General features: G+C 35.4%; 3 protein-coding genes across 6 annotated transcripts; all 3 read left to right on the top strand.

Moving 5' to 3' along the window:
• The first annotated feature begins 1,314 nt into the window (after nt 1-1,314).
• Nucleotides 1,315-8,048, top strand: lrrc74a (leucine rich repeat containing 74A). 3 transcript variants are annotated; one of them, XM_073869156.1, is made up of 14 exons: nt 1,315-1,343; nt 2,732-2,805; nt 2,887-3,059; nt 3,140-3,247; nt 3,351-3,444; nt 3,514-3,563; nt 3,635-3,716; nt 3,802-3,887; nt 4,386-4,580; nt 4,686-4,781; nt 5,140-5,283; nt 5,422-5,526; nt 5,829-5,914; nt 6,744-8,048. In XM_073869156.1, exons 1-14 carry the CDS (start codon nt 1,330-1,332, stop codon nt 7,288-7,290), a joined length of 1,854 nt encoding a protein of 617 aa, XP_073725257.1. In that variant the 5' UTR covers nt 1,315-1,329; the 3' UTR covers nt 7,291-8,048. The 3 variants fall into 3 exon arrangements, with proteins under 3 accessions (XP_073725257.1, XP_073725258.1, XP_073725256.1); XM_073869157.1 differs by having other exon boundaries at nt 1,328-1,343; nt 2,966-3,059; XM_073869155.1 differs by lacking the exon at nt 1,315-1,343 and having other exon boundaries at nt 2,451-2,805.
• A 1,252-nt stretch (nt 8,049-9,300) lies between these two features.
• Nucleotides 9,301-11,327, top strand: olfm4.1 (olfactomedin 4, tandem duplicate 1). 2 transcript variants are annotated; one of them, XM_055172763.2, is made up of 5 exons: nt 9,301-9,457; nt 9,547-9,693; nt 9,775-9,987; nt 10,173-10,320; nt 10,398-11,327. In XM_055172763.2, the coding sequence occupies exons 1-5, from the start codon at nt 9,407-9,409 to the stop codon at nt 11,228-11,230; spliced, it is 1,392 nt and encodes a 463-aa protein (XP_055028738.2). In that variant the 5' UTR covers nt 9,301-9,406; the 3' UTR covers nt 11,231-11,327. The 2 variants fall into 2 exon arrangements, with proteins under 2 accessions (XP_055028738.2, XP_055028739.2); XM_055172764.2 differs by having other exon boundaries at nt 9,344-9,454.
• Nucleotides 11,328-15,685: 4,358 nt separating this feature from the next.
• Nucleotides 15,686-19,640, top strand: olfm4.2 (olfactomedin 4, tandem duplicate 2). Its single transcript, XM_055172765.2, has 5 exons — nt 15,686-15,795; nt 15,870-16,037; nt 18,206-18,418; nt 18,502-18,646; nt 18,735-19,640. Exons 1-5 carry the CDS (start codon nt 15,742-15,744, stop codon nt 19,538-19,540), a joined length of 1,386 nt encoding a protein of 461 aa, XP_055028740.2. The 5' UTR covers nt 15,686-15,741; the 3' UTR covers nt 19,541-19,640.
• Nucleotides 19,641-20,697: the final 1,057 nt, after the last annotated feature.

Genomic DNA, 20,697 nt, shown 5'->3' with positions numbered 1-20,697 from the left:
CAACCACGGATAAAACCCTAGTAACAGCCTAGCAACCACACAGAATGCAAGAGAAACAACCTAGCAACCACCCATAATACCCTAGCAACAACTTAAAGAACCCTAGCAACAGCCTAGCAACCACACAGAATGCAAGAGAGACCGCCTAGCAACCACCCATAATACCATAGCAACAACTTAAAGAACCCTAGCAACAGCCTAGCAACCACACAGAATGCAAGAGAGACCGCCTAGCAACCACCCATAATACCATAGCAATGACTTAAAACAGACACAAAATGCAACAGAAACAGCCTAGCAACCAAACAGAATGCAACAGAAACAGCCTAGCAACCACTTATATAACCCTAGCAACCACACAGAATGCAAGAGAAACAGCCTAGCAACCACCCATAATACCCTAGCAATGACAACAGACACATAATGCAACAGAAACAGCCTAGCAACCAAACAGAATGCAACAGAAACAGCCTAGCAACTAATTATAGAACCCTAGCAACCACACTGAATGCAAGAGAAACAGCCTAGCAACCACCCATAATACCCTAGCAATGACAACAGACACATAATGCAACAGAAACAGACTAGCAACCAAACAGAATGCAACAGAAACAGCCTAGCAACTAATTATAGAACCCTAGCAACCACACTGAATGCAAGAGAAACAGCCTAGCAACCACCCATAATACCCTAGCAATGACAACAGACACATAATGCAAAAGAAACAGCCTAGCAACCACACAGAATGCAACAGAAACAGCCTAGCAACTAATTATAGAACCCTAGCAACCACACTGAATGCAAGAGAAACAGCCTAGCAACCACCCATAATACCCTAGCAATGACAACAGACACATAATGCAAAAGAAACAGCCTAGCAACCACACAGAATGCAACAGAAACAGCCTAGCAACTAATTATAGAACCCTAGCAACCACACTGAATGCAAGAGAAACAGCCTAGCAACCACCCATAATACCCTAGCAATGACAACAGACACATAATGCAAAAGAAACAGCCTAGCAACCACACAGAATGCAACAGAAACAGCCTAGCAACTAATTATAGAACCCTAGCAACCACACTGAATGCAAGAGAAACAGCCTAGCAACCACCCATAATACCCTAGCAATGACTTAAAACAGACACATAATGCAACAGAAATATCAACAGATTAAGTGAGAAACTTTTATTTTGAAATCATTCCTCTCGTGCATTTACCGTAATGTCTAATTTATGTGCACACAGAAAAAAAACGGGGGGCTAGTTTGACCGTCTTTTTCGGAGTGGCGGCTGGCTTGACCGCAGTAACCTCTCCCGTAACGTTTCATGGGATTTAAGAGGTAGGTTTTATCCTAATCTAACACAACATCTCGCGATGCTGTATCCCATAGCGTTTTCATCACGTTACATTTAGAAAGATTAAAGATTTGAATTGGTTATACTAAAAAGGCATAATATCATGTATTTTATAATACAATTTATTAAATATTTCATACATTTGACAGTTTTCTATTAGGGTATGTCTTTTAAAATATAGCCTGTCTTTTTCTTTTTTTCCTTTACTGGTTGTTTTAAAAATGTAATGTTTGCATACATAATTAAATAAATATTATACATATAATATGATTCATACTGTAAAAATAATTGACTTACCATTAAGAATAATACAGATACATTACAGAAATGCACACATATACATCTCAGTAGCCATTAAAACTTTAAATATATAAATAATAAAACCTATAACATGATAAAAACGCAATAAAAACACTACACTGTCACTGAAGGGAAAAATAGGGGGAACATAGGGGGAACAGACTTCGACACAACACCGGGAACCGAGATGTTGACAGAATGGGCGTGGTCCAATTGAAATGAAAAAAAAAATATGGCCAAAAATATGTTTTAAATAAATGCTAAATACGTTTTTTAGAAAGTAAAGCTTAATTAAATATATTTTTGAATTTAGTTTTACTCTTCATATGTCAACATATATTTTAAAGAAGTATTTCAGGGGCAACAAATACATTCCTAATTTTACAACCCATATGGCAAAATATATATTTTTCCTGGACAAAATATAAGAGTTTGCATAAAATTTTGAAAGTTTAGAATTCAACGTATAAGTCTGTATAAAATGTAAAATTATAAGTATAATTATAACCCTTTCAAACCTGTTATGTTTACACAAAGTTTTTCTTCCAATATGACGTGAATATAAATGCTTTTGTTTGTGTAATATAAATTGTATATTTGTATATTTGTAATGTATATTTTAAAATATACAAAAAATTGCCAAAAATATTTTTGTGAAAATTTCAAAATATGTTTCAGTACATATATTTTTTGGCCATTTTTTTGTAGATTTTCAAAATTAGATCATTTGAAAAAATATTTTTTTTTTGCCATAGTTGAGGCCTTGCTATAGTTATGATAAAACCAAGACATGAGTTATTTTAACCCTAGCTATGGTTACCATGGGTAAGCAATATAAAATGTCTGAAGAGACTTCAGGAATTTGAGCAGCTGACTGTGTGTGACTGACATACATGTTTAATGACAGCTCAGATATCACATGTACACCTGTTGCTAAGAGATTAACCAGCCTAATACAGACCAGAACACACTGCCGAACCATAATACATCAGAAAGAAAGAAGATTGACGTGCATGTAGAAGATGAGAAGTGATGATATGAATGTTAACCATCTCTCACTGGATTCACTCAGTTTGATTGAGCAAGAAGATTCAGATCATGTCAAGATCCTGGATGATGAATCTGAAACAGAGCTGGACGCTCAGGGTAAGGTGGACATATTCATCAAATCCTCTTACATTTATAAAGAATTTTAACACATAAAGTGCACTTGTGTTTTTCTATCAGAGGTGAAGACAAATGATTTGTTGTCTACTGGAGAAATATACCTACAGGCGTGTAAACTGGTGGGTGTTGTGCCGGTCAGATATTTTCTCAGAAATCTGGGTTCTGACATGATTAATATGAACCATCATGGATTGGGTCCACTGGGAGGAAAAGCCCTGGCCATCGCGTTTGTGGTAAGAGATGAGGTGTTTTCTGTGCCTGTAAGCGGTGCTGATGTTGTTAACATGAGCCGTGTGTTATTCTGTGTGTACAGACAGATGTTCACACCACAACCCTGCAGTTAGCAGATAACTTTCTATTGGCTGAAGGAGCAAAATATCTCATGGAGATGCTGAGGACCAATCTGACTATCCAACATCTTGTGAGTGTCTCTATGGTTTTATTCATGATATTTTATATCATGACATACTGCATTAAATCTGTCCACTAGAGGGAAGCAAAATCAACTTTTCATCTTCTTGTAGAATCTGTCCAACAATCACTTGCAGTCTGCAGGCGCTGAATATGTGGCTAAAATGCTCCTGGAAAATATTTCCATCATATCATTAAAACTTTCAGGTATTTTTGCATCTTAGTGCACCATCTGCTCTGACATTGAGTTTAATCTGACAGTGTTTATTATAACAGGGAATCAATTTGGTGAAGATGATGCCAGATGGTTTGCAGATGCTTTATCGGTGAGTTAATAGACAGATGAAATACAGACACATCAGCTGTTATTGTGACAGAATAAACTGTGTGTTTTCAGAGCAACTACAGAGTCAAAGAGTTGGATTTGAGTCACAATCGCTTCTGTGGTCGAGGTGGGGAGCATCTCGGTCAGATGATAGGTCAGTATGATATCCATAACACATCTGTGACAAACTTTACAATACAAAGAAAAGCGTCAAATAAGTTAGAGTCATCTTTATACAGCAAACAATGACGGTTTAGAGGTTCTTGATCTCAGCTGGAATCATCTGCGAATGAAGGGAGCCGTAGCTTTCTGTGCAGGTCTAAAGGTGCCATCACACAAACACAATTACATAACACAATCTCACATTAAACACATGACACCACTGATATGAAATTACGGTCTTAGCAAAGTTTTTACAGCGTATAAAAAGGCGTTTCAATGATACAATATATGTGTTTCAATGATACCATGTCAAGTCTTGAATGGAAATGCAGTTCATCATTTGTCCACTAGTGGTCGACAGGCCTCATTGAAAGCTCAATCTCACTGAACCTTGGTGAAAGAGAACAGAAGAGTTTTTTGTTGTTATTTTTTGTGCAATAATAACAGAGTATAGTTTACTGAAATTAGTTATAAAACATTTCTTTTTTAAATTTCATTTGACAATTCAACACAATTGGTCAATCAGAACGAGTCTTCACGAGAGCCTGAATAATACAATTAATTCAGTTCAATGACATGTTTGTGTTCTGAGGCAGTCCCACATGATGATGTTATTGAATGATGGTGTTGTTAATAATCCAGCATTATATTCTTGGGTCAGGTCAACAGTACTCTCAAACATTTGGACCTGTCATGGAACGGCTTCGGGAATGAAGGAGCTTTGGCTTTAGGTGAAGCTCTCAAGTTCAACAACACATTAATAGATCTGAATCTGAACAACAACCGCATCACAGACGAGGGTGCGAGTATGCTCTGTAAGGGCCTGGAGGCCAATGACACACTGAGAATACTGAAGGTGATAAGCAGGACTCATATCACGTCAATATGAAATATGTTCTGGGTTGATAAAGCTGAGGTGTATATGTACAGTATTAAGTTTGTTTGTTTTGTGTGTTTTTAGTTGGCATATAACTCATTGACAGTAGAGGGAGCTTTAACTCTGATCAATGTCATCAGGAATACACCTAAAACTGCCATAGAGGAGATCAACATATCTGTAAGTCATTTACATGTCAAATTCATTTAATTCAGTTTTACTTTATTCACTACTACATGCACACTGTGGTTAAGTGTTTTTTTATTTAATGTATGAGTATTGCATTAGATGTGTTAAAGGTTGTGGGTTTGATCCCCAGGAAACACACATACTGATCAAATATATACCTTGTAATGGACTCTAAGTCACTTTGAATAACTAAAAGTGTCTGGTAAACATATAAATATCATTTAGTCCAAAAGCTGACTGGACCTTTGATGGCAACAACAAAAGATTATCATTAATAACTGACTATGCATGAATATTTTTGTCTTGTATTATCAGAATAAAGTGTAAAGTGTCTGATTGTTTTGTGTAGAATGTGCTGGTGAATGAGAACTTTGTTCAGCTGTTAGAGTTGACCTGTCAGGAGAATCCCAGTCTACAGGTGCAGTATGGAGGGGTCGGGGGATTCATTGCCAAAAAGCCCCGGAAGCGCATTGACCCAATGAAGATCATTCAGGTCTGGACTTCACAATAACAAAACCTCATGAACTTTCATTTGCAAACATTTTTGCATTATTATTTAGCAAATGCAATAATGCAAAAATATTTTGTGATCTTTGTTATATCATGGGTTTTGTTGAATTGTCTTTTGAAGGATTATCTTGACCAGCGCAAACTTCGCCTGTGGGATTTCTTCCGTAATATTGACAAGGACGGTACGATGCATGTTTCAGTCGTGGACTTCAGAAAAGCTGTTCAGGTATAATAGCAATACAAAACAATACAATACAATACAATACAATACAATACAATACAATACAATACAATACAATACAATACAAATACAATACAATACAATACAATACAATAGTAGTGCATTTACTCTATTCATCATTATTATTCTCATCTTTAGAGAGTTTAAACCAAACTGTTTCTCATTTATTTTCTTCAATCTCAAACATTTGAAACGGAAAACTCTATAATAAATCTTTCTCAGGTATAGTGTGTGGGTATAGATGAACCCTCATCCATATTATTTGAATGTTTTCTGTGACACTCCAGCAATCCAGCATCCCATTGGAGAGATTTCAGATTGAAGAACTGATTCAGAGACTGGACAGAGACGGGACAGGGATGGTGGATTACAGGTCTGATCTCTCTTACTCACATGACAGATTATTGACATTACTATACTGTATAGAAGGACATATGGACCGTTCTCAGCTAAACTAACTCATAAAGATTTATGATGCGGCTATACATCTTAAACTAATGTATTGTCTACACCTGACTCGCACACACAGAACACATTATATTATATTACCACATTCACACGTAATGCTGTAAGTTTGACATTTACGTTTATTCATTTAATTACCCTACTGAAAAATTCAGCTAAGACAAGCATAAGCTGGTAGCTGGTTTTAGCTGGTTTAAGGTGGCAGTAGCTGGTCCTCCAAGCCTGGCAAAGCTGGTCAAGCTGGTGGGTCAGCTGGTCTTCCAGCCTGACCAACTAAGTCCAGCTAGACCATCTTAAAAAGTGACCAAACACAGCTTGCCACACCAGCAATACCAGCTAAAACCAAAGCTTATGGAAGCTTATGCTGGTCTTAGCTGGATTTTTCAGTAGGGTGATGATTTAATACAAATGAGGGAGCATTTATGATTTTGTCTTTTTTGTTTTATTGCTGGAGATCTGCAGAAAATTAAACATGGTGTATTTAAAATCTGCTTTTCTTTCAGCCGTCCATCATCTTGGGCAAACTGTTTTTAAAATAGACCAGAAAATGATCAGACTGTCTGACTCTCTCATTGATCTGAAGGAGTCTTGTATAATTATTACATCATGACCAGAAGCATGCATACAGTTTCTGTCTTGCTTTTGAATATCAGGAACACATCTAAAACATCTTCTGGGTTTGTAGTTGTGAATGTGAATGTAGATTAAAACCACGGTATGTTTCTTCTGAATTCCAGAGGCCTGGCGGACACACGTAAGCAGATGATGCGAGATCACCGCCGTCAGCTGAGGAAAGTGGAATCTCGGCAGAAGAAGGAGAAACAAAAGAGCGACAGGATCCTGAAGACTTTCGAGAGCGCGGTGGAGGCGGTGACTCCTCACAGCTCTATGTTAATATCAGCCAGCGGTGTTCGGGAGGAATGGAGCGGACCGCAGCACTTCTCTGCTACACCGCTCAGCTCCTGGCATCATATCGTCATGTCTAACAGCAGTCGTTTCTCTGTTAATAACATGAGCAGTGAACACATTCACCTGCCTGTCATAGCAGGGGCAACGTCTTACAAACCATTGAGCGTACGCTCGTATTCCCAACCCAACATCTCCACCAGCGGGCACAAACCTCCCAACAGTAAACCAGCATCGGCTCAGGGAATACATGATTCAACATCTAACCCCATGACTCCAACAGCTAACCTGACCAGATCCAGACCTGCATTAAACACAAAACCAACTCCTAAAGCAGGAGAGAAAAACAAGAAAAGAAGACAGAGAAAAGGAAAGTAAAAAAGTCCAAACATCATCTGAAACTATAAAGGCTGTGTTCAGTATGAAGTGGGGAAGAGTTGGGCACAAACTAACACTTTATGGCTTTAGCTCTATATCATTAAAAATATTAAAGTTAGATGAATCATTTTTTACACAATAAACACACACATCTCTGCTACAAATGAACACTTAAAGTTTGTTTGTGGGATCTATCGTTATCGTACAATTACACCTAAAGTGACAGGAGTGCAAATGGGGTTCATTGTAACAAACAGAGAGTTTGTTGTTACACCTGCTAGAAAATTTAGTTTAAACACAAATAATTCAATCAAATTCTGTCTATATACTAAAGGTGGATATTGTTTCTATATCTGCCTACAATAGATAGATATCTACACATTCATTCATCCATCATCCTTTATATAACCATTCTTGAATTAAGCATGAATGCATAGAAATACATTTTTTAATAGGACAAAAACTAATAATAGTGAGTTATTTCCCCTGATATTGTATTAGCAGTTATCATTTTGATGAATAATATTTACATTGTTTTCATTTCATCATCATTGTATACCTGAGACTTTATTGTGAGACTGTGTGACAACTAACCCCGCTGTGTAAAAATGTTTTTAATCCCAGCAATCAGTTACTAGGAGTTGTTGACATCTTTTAAAATGGTGTTTTGTTTTAGTGATTAAAACAATATAAGGTTGGATTTGGTGACTTACACACACACAACTCAGAAATTGAAAAAAAAAACATAACATAAAGAAATTTACTTTCATGCCTCCTAAACACTCTTTGTTCAATATATTAATGAAAACTTATCAAACTTTTCACGAATTCACACTGTAAGAGAAAAAGACCAAAAGCACAGATTCGGCTTGGTCCAGTAGAAATATGTCAAGTAGCCATAATAGTAGTTACAATTACTACTTGCTCACTACAATACTCAATATAAACTCTATAATATCAACTGTTTTAAAGAATAGTTTGTGAAATAGCTGCGCAGCTTTTCCTAAAACTGAATCAGATTGAATGCTAATTATCTTCTTACACGCTGTGTTAAGTGTTGACAGAACTGGAAATAATAAATGAAATGATAATTGTATTGTATTGCATTGTGGGATGCAGAGAGGACACTGTTGCATGCAGCATATTTGGGCAGGTGATTGAATCATTTGTATATTAAATGCATACAGAAAATGTGCAAACTACAAACTACTGTATATACTGTTGAAAAATTTTCAGAAAAATGATATTACAAAAATGTTCAAACTATTAAAGGTAGACATAAAATGTGTTATGACAATATACAGTGATACAGTTTAAATGATATGCTAGATATCCTAATATTCACTTAGACCTCTATAAATAGCAAAAAATTAAATTATTAAAAAGAGAAGCTACTGTAATAAGTTTTACCTGTAGAATTATTTAAAATAAAGCACACCCGAGTGTGCATATTATTTTCAAAAATAAAGCATTCAACAGCTCTGTGACATAACATGACATAATCTCTCAGCTATAAACCAGATAGATATATTTGATATTATGATGCATATTTGATATTTATTATACTAAAGTAATACTGAAATGATTATTGGTAACAGGGTTGACTAGTACAATTAAATGCTGCAGCTAAAGTGAAAACAAAGGGGGAAAACTGTATAACAAAATTTATTTTTGCTGTAGAAGTCCAAATAATATCATACATTAATTTTATGTAATGTAAATAAAACATAAAGCAACTTTCAGTCATCACATTTTATCCAATAACTATGATGTTTAAAATGTTGGGTGTTCAACAGAAGCAGTTAGGTTGGTCTGAAGAAAATCATTATTTCACAGGTGTGTTATACTCTACAAACTAATAAACCAGAGATCCTATGATGAAACAGACAACATCATTTAGTTTATCTCAATTGCAGCATATGGTGAAGTTTAACACTGAACAAATAAAGACATGTTTGAGGTGAAACACACCTGACCTGACGTGTCAATACATGATAACACTGTTAGATGAAGGATGTTTGAAGAGCGATGATAAGAAAGCTCCATGCAGATGTTGAGATATGTGAAGATGTTTAAAAGGCAGCGAGTCTCATGACTGTAGTACATCAGAGACATCATGATCTTCACACTGTTGTCTTGTCTTTTACTCAACACTGCTGTCCAGGCAGTAAGACATCTGCACCATCACACACAAAACATCTTAAAGGTTAATACAATATATGTATTTGTTGATTATTATGTCTTTATGTTGTGTAGGCATTGGACACCTGGACCAACGGCACCACTGAAGAATGTGTTTGTGAGGCATTCCTGCCCAACGGCACTTTTCCAAACGGAGAGCTGATTTTACTGGAGAGCACATCGATCGAGATCAACCGCAAACTGGAGATCGAGATCAGCAAGGTTTACATCGAGAACTAAAGTTATGTTAACGTCTAATGCATATATAAAAAGTGTAATGGGTCTTTTGTTGTGCTTGTACAGGTGGAGATGTATGAGGTTCAGATAAAGGTCTACATAGCAAAGATTGTGAATCTGACGGTGTTAATAGAGTCGATGGAGGCCGACCCGGATTCATACAATGAACTTCACATAGAGGAGGTGAAGATCAAGATCAAACAGGTGGAGGCTTTAATCGTGGAGCTACAGACGTCTTTACAAATAACATCTGCTGTTCTCATAACTATACGTGAACAGGTAACACCAACACAACTTCATCAATCAATCTAACCAGCATCATTATACTATCTGGTTTGTAGATTTATGTCTTTGTGTTTTTCTTTGTCAAACAGTCTACACAAGCATTCATAAAAATTAAATGAACAATGAATGTTAATGTGTGTATGTAAAAGATGATCCAGATGTTGTTTTGATGGAAACAGATTGATGTTATGATCTCTGCGCTGACTCGTCTGGAGATCACATACGACAGAAACCTTGTTCTGGTCACACGTCGACAGTACATCATTCTTCAACAGAAACTGCTGGAGTGTGAGAGACGCCACAATGAAATCTTTAACCCCAACATCGGTGAGTTTCCCTGAACCATTCCAGTCTAACTAACCTCGATTTCTTTATAACTCATGTCATGTTGATGTTTATTGCAGGAGTCTGCAGTCACGGTGGAATTAATCGAATCAGTAAACCGATCATCAGTCAGCTGAATGCCAATCTGAATTCAGGTTATAAGTACGGAGGTTGGGGTAAAGACTCGAGTCCAGTGTCAGGTTCAGAGAATATGTACTGGTACGCTGGTGCTGCTGACACGCTGTTCACTACAGTCACACTTTACTCTGACTATTATAAACTCATCATCAGACAAGCCTTTCAAACAAATCAACTTTACGTTTATAATAAATATGACTGGAGAGGCAGTGGTAATAATTACATTGTGCGCTCCAATGCTGTTTACTACCAATACAATAACCCGTTCAGAATGGCAAAGTTTAACCTGACCAGCGCCACGGTTGAGACCAAAGTCCTACCGGAAGCCACCACCAGATTCTCCTATCACTACTCTCCAAACCAGAATCTGGACTTTGCTGCCGATGAGACCGGACTGTGGGTCACTTACGCTACAGAGGCTTCCAATGGTAAACTGGTGTTGGGAAAGATCGACGAAAACTCACTTGAACTACGGGAGGTTTGGCAGACGAGTGTTTTTAAACCGTCTGTAGGTAATGTGTTCATGGTCTGCGGTGTACTGTATGCCACTCGATCCGTCGACTCTAAAACTGAAGAGATCTTTTACACCTTTAACACTCACACCAGACGGGAGACTTATGTTAGTATTCAGTTTGAGAAGTTTCAGGACTCCTACGTTTACTTGGACTACAACCCCACCGATCAGAAACTTTACATGTACAACAATGGTTACTATGTCAACTATCATGTTTGGTTCAACCAGAATGATACTCCTAAACTAAACCATGAAAACTAATCTGAATGATGAATATTTTTACATTCAGCTCTTCTGGTAAATACAGGGCTGGACTGAATGTTTTGTATTCTGTTTCTCTAATAAACTCTTTCAAGCATTCTCGAGTCAGAGTCATTCCTATTATATCAGTTCATGTTGAATTTGTCAAATAAACTTCATTCACACATAATTAAATACTGAGAAACATGCATATATATCTCCACAGCAATAAATAATGTGAGGGTCATTTGTCATCCTGCTTCACTGGTTATGTTTCTCTTTAAAAATAAATATATTTAAAATACATCTCATGTCATGAAATTCTTATTTTCAAGGAATATGAAAAAGATCATTTGGGGCACAATTTATAGGCTTATTTTTTAGGCTTATATTTGATTTATACCAACAGTTTTTGGCATGCACTGTAATGCGTCGTCCAGACATAAAACAAAAGCAGGATCTATAAGTGCAGATAGTAAAGTAATCCATGGCATGAAAGACAAGGACAAAAATCAGAAACATGAACAAGAGTAACCGTTGCATGACATAAAGACAGCATATACATTCAATAACCAACAAGACCAGAACCCTTACATGCACACATAAGAATCTATACTGTATGTCTCATAACACAGAGACAGACACAATTTGCACAATTTTATATGTTGGCAAAATCAGTAATATTTATAATACTGTATCTATATTTTGATAGGTGTAGATTAGCTCTAATAAATCACTTCAACCAACATGACACTTCAGAAAAATCTGCCTAAAATAATTACATAATTCTCTCTTCTATAAGTTATTTGTCCACAAGCTTTAATGCATAGAATTTAATTGAAAACATTTAATTCACAAGTCAAAACTTAAAATAGTTTTGGTTGAATTGATTTGCAAAACCAAGTTGTTTTAACTTCATGCTGCGCTTTTTCATACAGTGCAGAGAAAGTCCAGAGATAAATAATCACACATCCAGTCTTAAATGTCATGTGATGATGTTATATGATTTAAGTCTGTCTAGCTTAACCAAGATAATTAATAAAATGTAGACATTTATTGATGCAACTTCATTGTAAAAATACTTTTTTTTGCTGCCTTATTTTTTTGTTGTTGAATCAACTCAGATTTACAAGTTATTTAAACTTTCTGTTATTTATCTTGACTAGAGATGAGCTGTTATAACTAAAGATGAGTTATTATAACTTATAAATATAGTTGAAAAAGTCAACTTCATTTTATAACAACTCATCTCTTGTGTCAAGATAAATAATAGTAATAGCAGTTGGTATGACTTGTAAATCTGAGTTGATTGAACAAAAAAATATTAAGGCAGCAAAGAATATTTTACAGTCTTAATATAAATATTAGGGCTGGAAAAAGATTCATCGTGATCAATCGCATACAAAATAAAAGTTATTTTCTGCATAATATATGTGTGTGTACTGCGTGAAATTACCGTGTACACTCAAAAACACAAACATACATATATACATGTCAGATTTTTTAACTTTATATATAATTTTTTAAAAATATAATATATATATCTATATATATCTATATATATATATATATATATATATATATATATATATATATATATATATGTATATGTGTATATGTATATGTATACACACATATTTATGTAAATGTTTCTTAAATACATACATAAATGTGTATTTATATGTACATAATAATTACACACAGCACACACTCATATATTATGCCAAAAATCACTTTTATTTTGTATGAGATTAATCGCGATTAATCTTTTCCCAGCCCTAATAAATATCTATCTGTCCTAAGATGTTTAAATATTCCTGCACTGTAAAACATTTTTGCTGCCTATATGTTTTTTGTTGAATCAACTTGGATTTACAAGTCATGTCAACTTACTATTATTTATCTCAAATAGAGATGAGTTGTTATAACTTATAAAATGAAGTTGACTTCTTTCAACTATATTTTATAAGTTTAACAACAACTCATCTCTATTCAAGATCAATAATAGTAGGTTCAAATGACTGATAAATCTGAGTTCATTCAACAAAAAAACTTAAGGCAGCAAAAAAATGTTAACAGTGTGTGTGAGTCATATTGGACATTTAACATTATTTCTTACGATGTCTGTGTGAATTATCTCTCACTTTAAACAGTGTTACACTTATTACTAGGGGTGTCACGATTCTCCAAATCCTCGATTCGATTACATTTTCGATTCTAAGGTCACGATTCGATCCGATTCTCGATTTTTACATATTTTTTATATGGCATATAATTTAGACAAAAATTATATGCCATTATTTATTATTATTATTATTATTATTATAATTATTATAATACTTTAACATTAACATGCACATTGCAAAACTCGCATGGGGGTTTGTGGGCTTCACTTAACGCGAGAGCTTGTAGAGAGAGGATTCCTTCTTGCACGCACATGACTATGCGCGGTTGGCAGTTACATGGATCGGGCGGATGACGTGACGAAAAATAATATTTTAATTAAATTCGGGCGGGTGCCGGATCGACTGCTTGTTATTAGCTCTGTCCTTCTAAGCATGCGACATCTCTGTCTTTCATAGTGGCAGCCTCAGAAGTTCAAGAAGAGAACTGAAATGAGACGGTCTAGCCTTCTGAGGACCCAAAATTTGCGTCACCTGCTGCACACGCCCCCAGTAGCGCCCACCGCGCCTGTCAGCAGAAAACAGCGGAGACATTTCTGACTTATTAAAATAAATATGTAATCAGAAAAATATAAATTTATTTCAGAACATATGACACATTGATGTAGATTAATCTATTTAACAGCATATCAAATAATCAACCTAGAAATATACGCAACATAAACAGAATAATATTAACACAAAACATAACTTATAATACTAAAACAGTGACAAGAAAAAGTTTTCTAATAAATACACACTTTTATTTAATAAAGCTTTTAATTGTTTGGGATATCCTCGGCTGTTAAGGATCCATTCGGTCTATCATTAACAGCGTGGAGAAATGAGGACGCATTTTGACACAGCTCTTATCAACGCCGGCGAAGGGTAACGTTACGTGACAAACTCAAAAAATGAGAATTAAAAACAAAGGAAATAGAATGTCAGAAAGGGTTGCCTGGAATAAGTTTTACAACGTGGTAAATCAGGATGACACCAGTGCAGGCTATGAAATAATAGTCCATCTGCGCATCTCTAACATGGACTTAATGCGTGTGTCTTGGACTCATAGCATCTGAAATAAATCCAGCATAATAAGCAGCTGCGCTTCTCTCTGTCTCGCGTGCACGTGCTCGCATCTGTCCGACGTCTGAACATAAACTAAAGTAGTAACCCTTACGTATTTGTTCAGTTTTATGCGTTTCATGCAAGCTGAGGCAAACTATCCTTTTGTTTAATATAACCCGCTGCATCTTTGCGCCTCCCTCGCTATCGCGCACGTGCAGTGAGCTGCGCTCTGTCCAAAGTCAGATCACTGGTAATCCTGTTTATGATATGCATTTCAAGGAGTTGTAGCATCCCTCGTCTTTAAAATATGATCGCGTTCCGCTGGACAGATGTTTTTAAAGGCATCTCTGAGAGTTTTTTTCCTCGCTTGGCAAGCCGACCGGACGTGAAACGGGGGCGTGGCAGCATCGACGATCCCATTTTTTAATTCGAAGTTCGAAGCTGTGATTTAATTTCGATCGATTTCGATTTAAAATCGAAATCGTGACACCCCTACTTATTACTGACTAGACCAGACTAATATTATACCAGTGAAAGAATTCACCATCTGAAGACAATCTTCAACAAATTATTGCATTTTTTTAATGAATCGATACATTATTTAATTAATAAATTATAAAATCATTACAAAGTGATTTTGAATATAAAGATGGCATAAAATAAAAACTTACTGTATGTTACATGCATATAAAACTTTTCACATTCATCTAGAGGCGTTTTTTTAGGGATTATTAGTAACTCAGGTATATATAGGAAAACACCTGACATACAGTGCAGTGTGTGTATGTGTGTGTGTGTGTGTGTGTGGGGGGGGGTCAACATGCCCAATATATGAGATATAAACTGTTACACTCATCAAACACACAAGATATCTTTATATCCACACTAACTGAAGGCAATACGCTTTAAACTGACAACTAAAACTATTGATCCTCATTTATGGAGGGACGGACCGACACATATATGACCGAGGCTTGACCGTTATGATCCAATTTTACAACCTACAGGTCACATGACTATTATAAAGAGGCTTCAAGACAAATTGACCAAGTTTTATAAATACGCTTTTTTCTCAGGTCCTTTAAGTTACAATAATCCACAATCTCCTTCAGCCCACCAATAAAATATGTACGACATCATAAGTAAATATTAACTGTGGGCAATTCATTGTTTATCTATTATACAATAACACGCAACGATGATGGGAAAAGTCCATATGTTTGATGTGAACTCTGATAAGTTATTGTATATAAAGTCACAGTTGTGTTGATATCTGACACATACATTACAGACGGCTTCATCATGATGTTTCTGCTGCTGCTGCTGCTGCTGGTCGGTCCTGCTCACGCCTGGCTGGTAAGAGTTTTCATAAATGACTTCTATTAAATGAAGAATAAAATATTGAGAGTGATTCTGATCTTCTCCTGCAGTCTTTAGAGGACTGGGGCTCAGGCAGTGTTGAAGGATCTGTTGGAGAGTTTGGACAGTGCGTTTGTAATGTTTTCCTGCCGGATACTTCATTCCCAGTCGACCGTATGGAGAGCATGCAGACATCATCAAATGATCTCTCTATAGAGGTCAAGCTCCAGATCAACAAGGTACAGCTGATTCAAAATTTTTCAGAGTTTACACTGAACATCATGTGGTCAAAACAGCACAAAAGTAAACATAAATATAGTTAACATTAGTTTAACATTAGTCTAAACAAGTAGTGCACAGCAGAAGTTTGATGTATAATTCAGTGTTTGGTTTTTACAATTCCACTGAAATTCAACAGTTTCATATTTATAGTTGTTGCAGTCACTGTATATATACTGTATGTTTAGATGTTATTTTGTTGATGTTTTTTGTAGATAAAGCCATCATGCTTTAATTAATAACATACTGTATCAAGTGTTCAGATGCAAAACCATCTAAAGTGCGTCTGATATGTTTTCTTGTAAATTAGCATTTTGTTTATAAAACTCTTAAATGATTCTTCCCAACAAACCAATATTTCTGAATGGCGTGAGGCTGGGATTAAGCAGATTTGAAGCAAAAGTATTTGATGGAATATCATTAACTCATTTTTTTAGGGAGGTGGCGTTTAGTGGTTTAGCGGTTAAGCTCCTCATATGCAGTTTTAAATGGTTTGGTGTAGTAGAATTTAAAGGGGCAATGGCACAAGACTTTTTTAAGATGTCAAATAAATCTTTGGTGTTCCCAGAGCACATATGTAAAGTTTTAGCTCAAAACACCATATAAATAATTTATTAAAGCATGTTTAAATTGCCACTTTGTAGGTGTGAGCAAAAATGTACCGTTTTGGGTGTGTCCTTTAAAATGCAAATGAGCTGATGAAATTCAAACACTGATCACAATGATGGTGGTTTGTTGCAATTAAAACTCAATTGTGCTTTTCTCTGCACTAAATGACAGTGCCGTAGTTGGATAGTGCAGATTAAGGGGCGATATTATTATAATAAGAGCTCCTTATGACATCATAAGGAGAGCCAAATTTCAATGACCTATTTTTTCATATGCTTGTAGAGAATAGTTTACCAAAACTAAGTTACTGGGTTGATCTTTTCACATTTTCTATGTTGATAGAAGCACTGAGGACGCACTTAACCATGGAAAAAGTCAGATTTTCATGCCATGGCCCCTTTAAAACTGTATTTATGTAGGCATAGATGAATAATAAGAGCTCTCTGTACAACCTGCTGAAAAAACTATATAACCATTACAGAAATTTCTAATGGTTTCCATTAAAATACCAATAAGAACCATTCGTTTTTACCATTTAAACCACTACAAAATTCATTTTTGTAGTGTGTTTTGGATTTAATGGCCCCACCAGTAGAACCCAACACATACCAGTAGAGACCAACAGAGACCTATAGAGACCATTATAGTTTCCAATACAACCAATAAAAGTCCCATTAAAACCAATAAATCCAATAGAATTTCTGTGATGGTGTCTATTGTTTTTTTTAGCAGGGCATGGTAATGAGATATCATGAGCCTCAAACACAATTATTTCCTCCTTATGTAAACCTTGTGTATGCAAAAGACGGCTGGAAAACAGACCAATCATAACATAACACCAACTGTGACGTTACAGTCCAGATGTATTCCCTCAACATTAAATTACAATGTTGTACAATGATAAAAACAAAGATGTGATTGCTGAGTTAGTGCTATATGCTAGTAAATGCTTTATGCTAGTTAATGCTATATGCTAACGTTTAGTCTGAAGTTCTACTATTGATGTTACAGTTACATTTTGCAGGTCCATACTGAAAAAAAAAACACACATTTATCACTCAGAAACGTCCATTAACAATCTCAAAACAATTGATTATTCCTCAAAATCTTCATCTGATACAGACTCAAACATAAGATCTGTTTACACACACACAGAGCTACTGAAGGAGAAACAGCCAATCAGAGCAGAGCTCAACATTATTATTCATGACCCTTTCAAATAAGATAATAATAGACCATTTCATTCTAAAGACAAATCCTAGGCTTGTAAATGGACATGAAAAACTGACTCTGGATCATTTTTGCACTTAATAAAGACACAAACCTTCTATCAGAGAACAATTTCAATGCATTCTTTGACATCTTCAACAGAATTTTTCTTATTTGATATTAACAAATAAAAAACTTTGGTCAAACCAAAGTTTTTTCGGTCAGAAAAGATGTGCGATTCACTGCTCTAAACTGAAGATGCTGATCATTCAGTGTATTGTAATATGTTTGATGTTTTATTTATATTCAGGTGATCAGTCTGAAGGGTCAGCTGTCTGTTCTTCTGAGCGAGCTCTCAAACCTGACTGTTCGTCTGGAGGTTCTGGAAAGTGGACCTGACAAATACATCAAACTGGAGTTTGAACTTCTAAGAATTGAGCTCAGAGACTTTGAAGCTTTGGTCACACAGCTGAAGTTATCTCTGAACTTCTCTTCACCGGCCATTGAGAGTCTCTATGCAGAGGTACAGCTGTGTCTTCTACACAAAACATCTCATCATAGTATTCATGTTGTACTGACTGACATGTAGTTTTTGTTTCTTTACAGATTCGTAATATGAGTTTGATCGTTGACCAATTGGAAAGCTATGACAAGAGCAACCTGGAAGTGATTCGCATTGAGTTTGCCAAACTTCAGAAGAAACTGGAGAAATGTCAGGATGATAGAGAGGACGTCTCCAATTCACAGATAGGTGGGTGATGATTTGAACCCATCACAAATGTGAAGTTGTTGTGAAAGTGATCATGAAATTTTACGCAAACATTATTGTCATTTCTTAGGCTCCTGTAAGCACGGAGGTATTCTCCGGATGGGAAAGCCAATCGTCAGTCAGCTGAATGCCAATCTGAATTCAGGTTATAAGTACGGAGGTTGGGGTAAAGACTCGAGTCCAGTGTCAGGTTCAGAGAATATGTACTGGTACGCTGGTGCTGCTGACACGCTGTTCACTACAGTCACACTTTACTCTGACTATTATAAACTCATCATCAGACAAGCCTTTCAAACAAATCAACTTTACGTTTATAATAAATATGACTGGAGAGGCAGTGGTAATAATTACATCGTGCGCTCCAATGCTGTTTACTACCAATACAATAACCCGTTCAGAATGGCAAAGTTTAACCTGACCAGCGCCACGGTCGAGACCAAAGTCCTTCCGGAAGCCACCACCAGATTCTCCTATCACTACTCTCCAAACCAGAATCTGGACTTTGCGGCCGATGAGACCGGACTGTGGGTCACTTACGCTACAGAGGCTTCCAATGGTAAACTGGTGTTGGGAAAGATTGACGAAAACTCACTTGAACTACAAAAGGTTTGGAAGACGAGTGTTTTTAAACAGTCGGTCACAAATGCATTCATGATCTGTGGTGTACTGTATGCAACTCGATCCGTAGATACTCTGACAGATGAGATATTTTATACATACGACACAAACACTGATAAAGAGACTTATGTCAGCATTCAGTTTGAGAAGTTTCAGGATTTTTATGTGTATCTAGACTACAATCCTGCAGATCAGAAACTTTACATGTACAACAATGGTTACTATGTGTATTATAATGTGAAGTTCAGGGATGCTTAGTGAATCTCCTGCTTCAGCAATATTTTCATCTGATTAAATTAATATATGAAATGAACTGTAATAAACTCTACACAAGCATCACAATATTGTCAGATCTCTTTCACTTCTCATTCATGTCTTATATGTATACACTTATGTTTTGCATCAGAGTCCTGATCAGCCTGTCTGGGTTTATTCTGTGATAATAACAACCCAATGCATCCCATACGGCAAAAATCTATTTCTCTGGCCAAAAATATGTTTTAAATATATGCTAAATACATTTTTGAATTTGGAAATATATGTTGATATGAAGGTTACAACTAAATATATTTCAAAATGTATTAAAGAGCAAACACACACACGCACACACTTTTGTGAAGTTAAAAATATATTTAATGTTAACCTTTTAAAACCTGTTATGTTTACAGGTTTGTAACATAAACATCGTTTTTGTTCCAATGTGACATGAACATTATTTCCTTGTTTTATAAAAATTGGCCAAAAATTATATTGGTGAAAAATATTTTTAAAATAACATATTTATAAAATATATTTTGGCCATTTTTGGTATATATATATATATATATATATATATATATATATATATATATATATATATATATATATATATATATATATATATATATATATATATATAAACATATTTGTGTGTCATATGGGATGAACATTATCCTATACTTATACTTGCCACATGAGTGAATCATTGGCCACTAAATATAAGTTAAAAAATTCAAAGTTGACATGAGAAAAGAGTCAAAATAGTACATTAAACATGTTAGTAGTAGTGATGGATATGACTCTTAGTTAATAGTTTTAGAGGTTGTTATCAGGGTATAACATCAGAATAACACGACTGACCAATCAGAATCAACTAGTACTTCTGCAATATTATTCACATTATGATTATAAAATTGATTCAACATCACAAAATAGAAATGATTGTCTTTTAATTGTTATATCACATAACGAGTATTTAAATTTTATTTTTCCTCTGTCAGATATGCTACCAATAATTCTGTAATAAAAAAACTATTAATTAAGCAAGGTTATATAAAATATTTAATCCGCAAGAAATAAAATACTTAAACTTTAAATGAAATAGTCTTGGTTATATTTATATTATTGCAGTTTATTCAAACCCAAGAATATGAAAA

This window comes from Misgurnus anguillicaudatus, chromosome 7 (genome assembly GCF_027580225.2).
Source record: "Misgurnus anguillicaudatus chromosome 7, ASM2758022v2, whole genome shotgun sequence".
NCBI lineage: Eukaryota > Metazoa > Chordata > Actinopteri > Cypriniformes > Cobitidae > Misgurnus > Misgurnus anguillicaudatus.
Note: the sequence above shows the minus strand (reverse complement) of the source record. Positions and strands in the feature narration are given on the sequence as shown.

Excerpts from the sequence above, each read along its gene's own strand:
- lrrc74a (XM_073869155.1), top strand. The coding sequence starts at position 2,682 with ATGAGAAGTGATGATATGAATGTTAACCATCTCTCACTGGATTCACTC. Across the intron at positions 2,806-2,886 it reads AACAGAGCTGGACGCTCAGG|AGGTGAAGACAAATGATTTG; the intron begins GTAAGGTGGACA and ends TTTTTCTATCAG. Across the intron at positions 3,445-3,513 it reads CATATCATTAAAACTTTCAG|GGAATCAATTTGGTGAAGAT; the intron begins GTATTTTTGCAT and ends TTATTATAACAG.
- olfm4.1 (XM_055172763.2), top strand. The coding sequence starts at position 9,407 with ATGATCTTCACACTGTTGTCTTGTCTTTTACTCAACACTGCTGTCCAG. Across the intron at positions 9,694-9,774 it reads TGGAGATCGAGATCAGCAAG|GTGGAGATGTATGAGGTTCA; the intron begins GTTTACATCGAG and ends GTGCTTGTACAG. Across the intron at positions 9,988-10,172 it reads TCATAACTATACGTGAACAG|ATTGATGTTATGATCTCTGC; the intron begins GTAACACCAACA and ends TGATGGAAACAG.
- olfm4.2 (XM_055172765.2), top strand. The coding sequence starts at position 15,742 with ATGATGTTTCTGCTGCTGCTGCTGCTGCTGGTCGGTCCTGCTCACGCC. Across the intron at positions 15,796-15,869 it reads GTCCTGCTCACGCCTGGCTG|TCTTTAGAGGACTGGGGCTC; the intron begins GTAAGAGTTTTC and ends CTTCTCCTGCAG. Across the intron at positions 18,419-18,501 it reads TTGAGAGTCTCTATGCAGAG|ATTCGTAATATGAGTTTGAT; the intron begins GTACAGCTGTGT and ends GTTTCTTTACAG.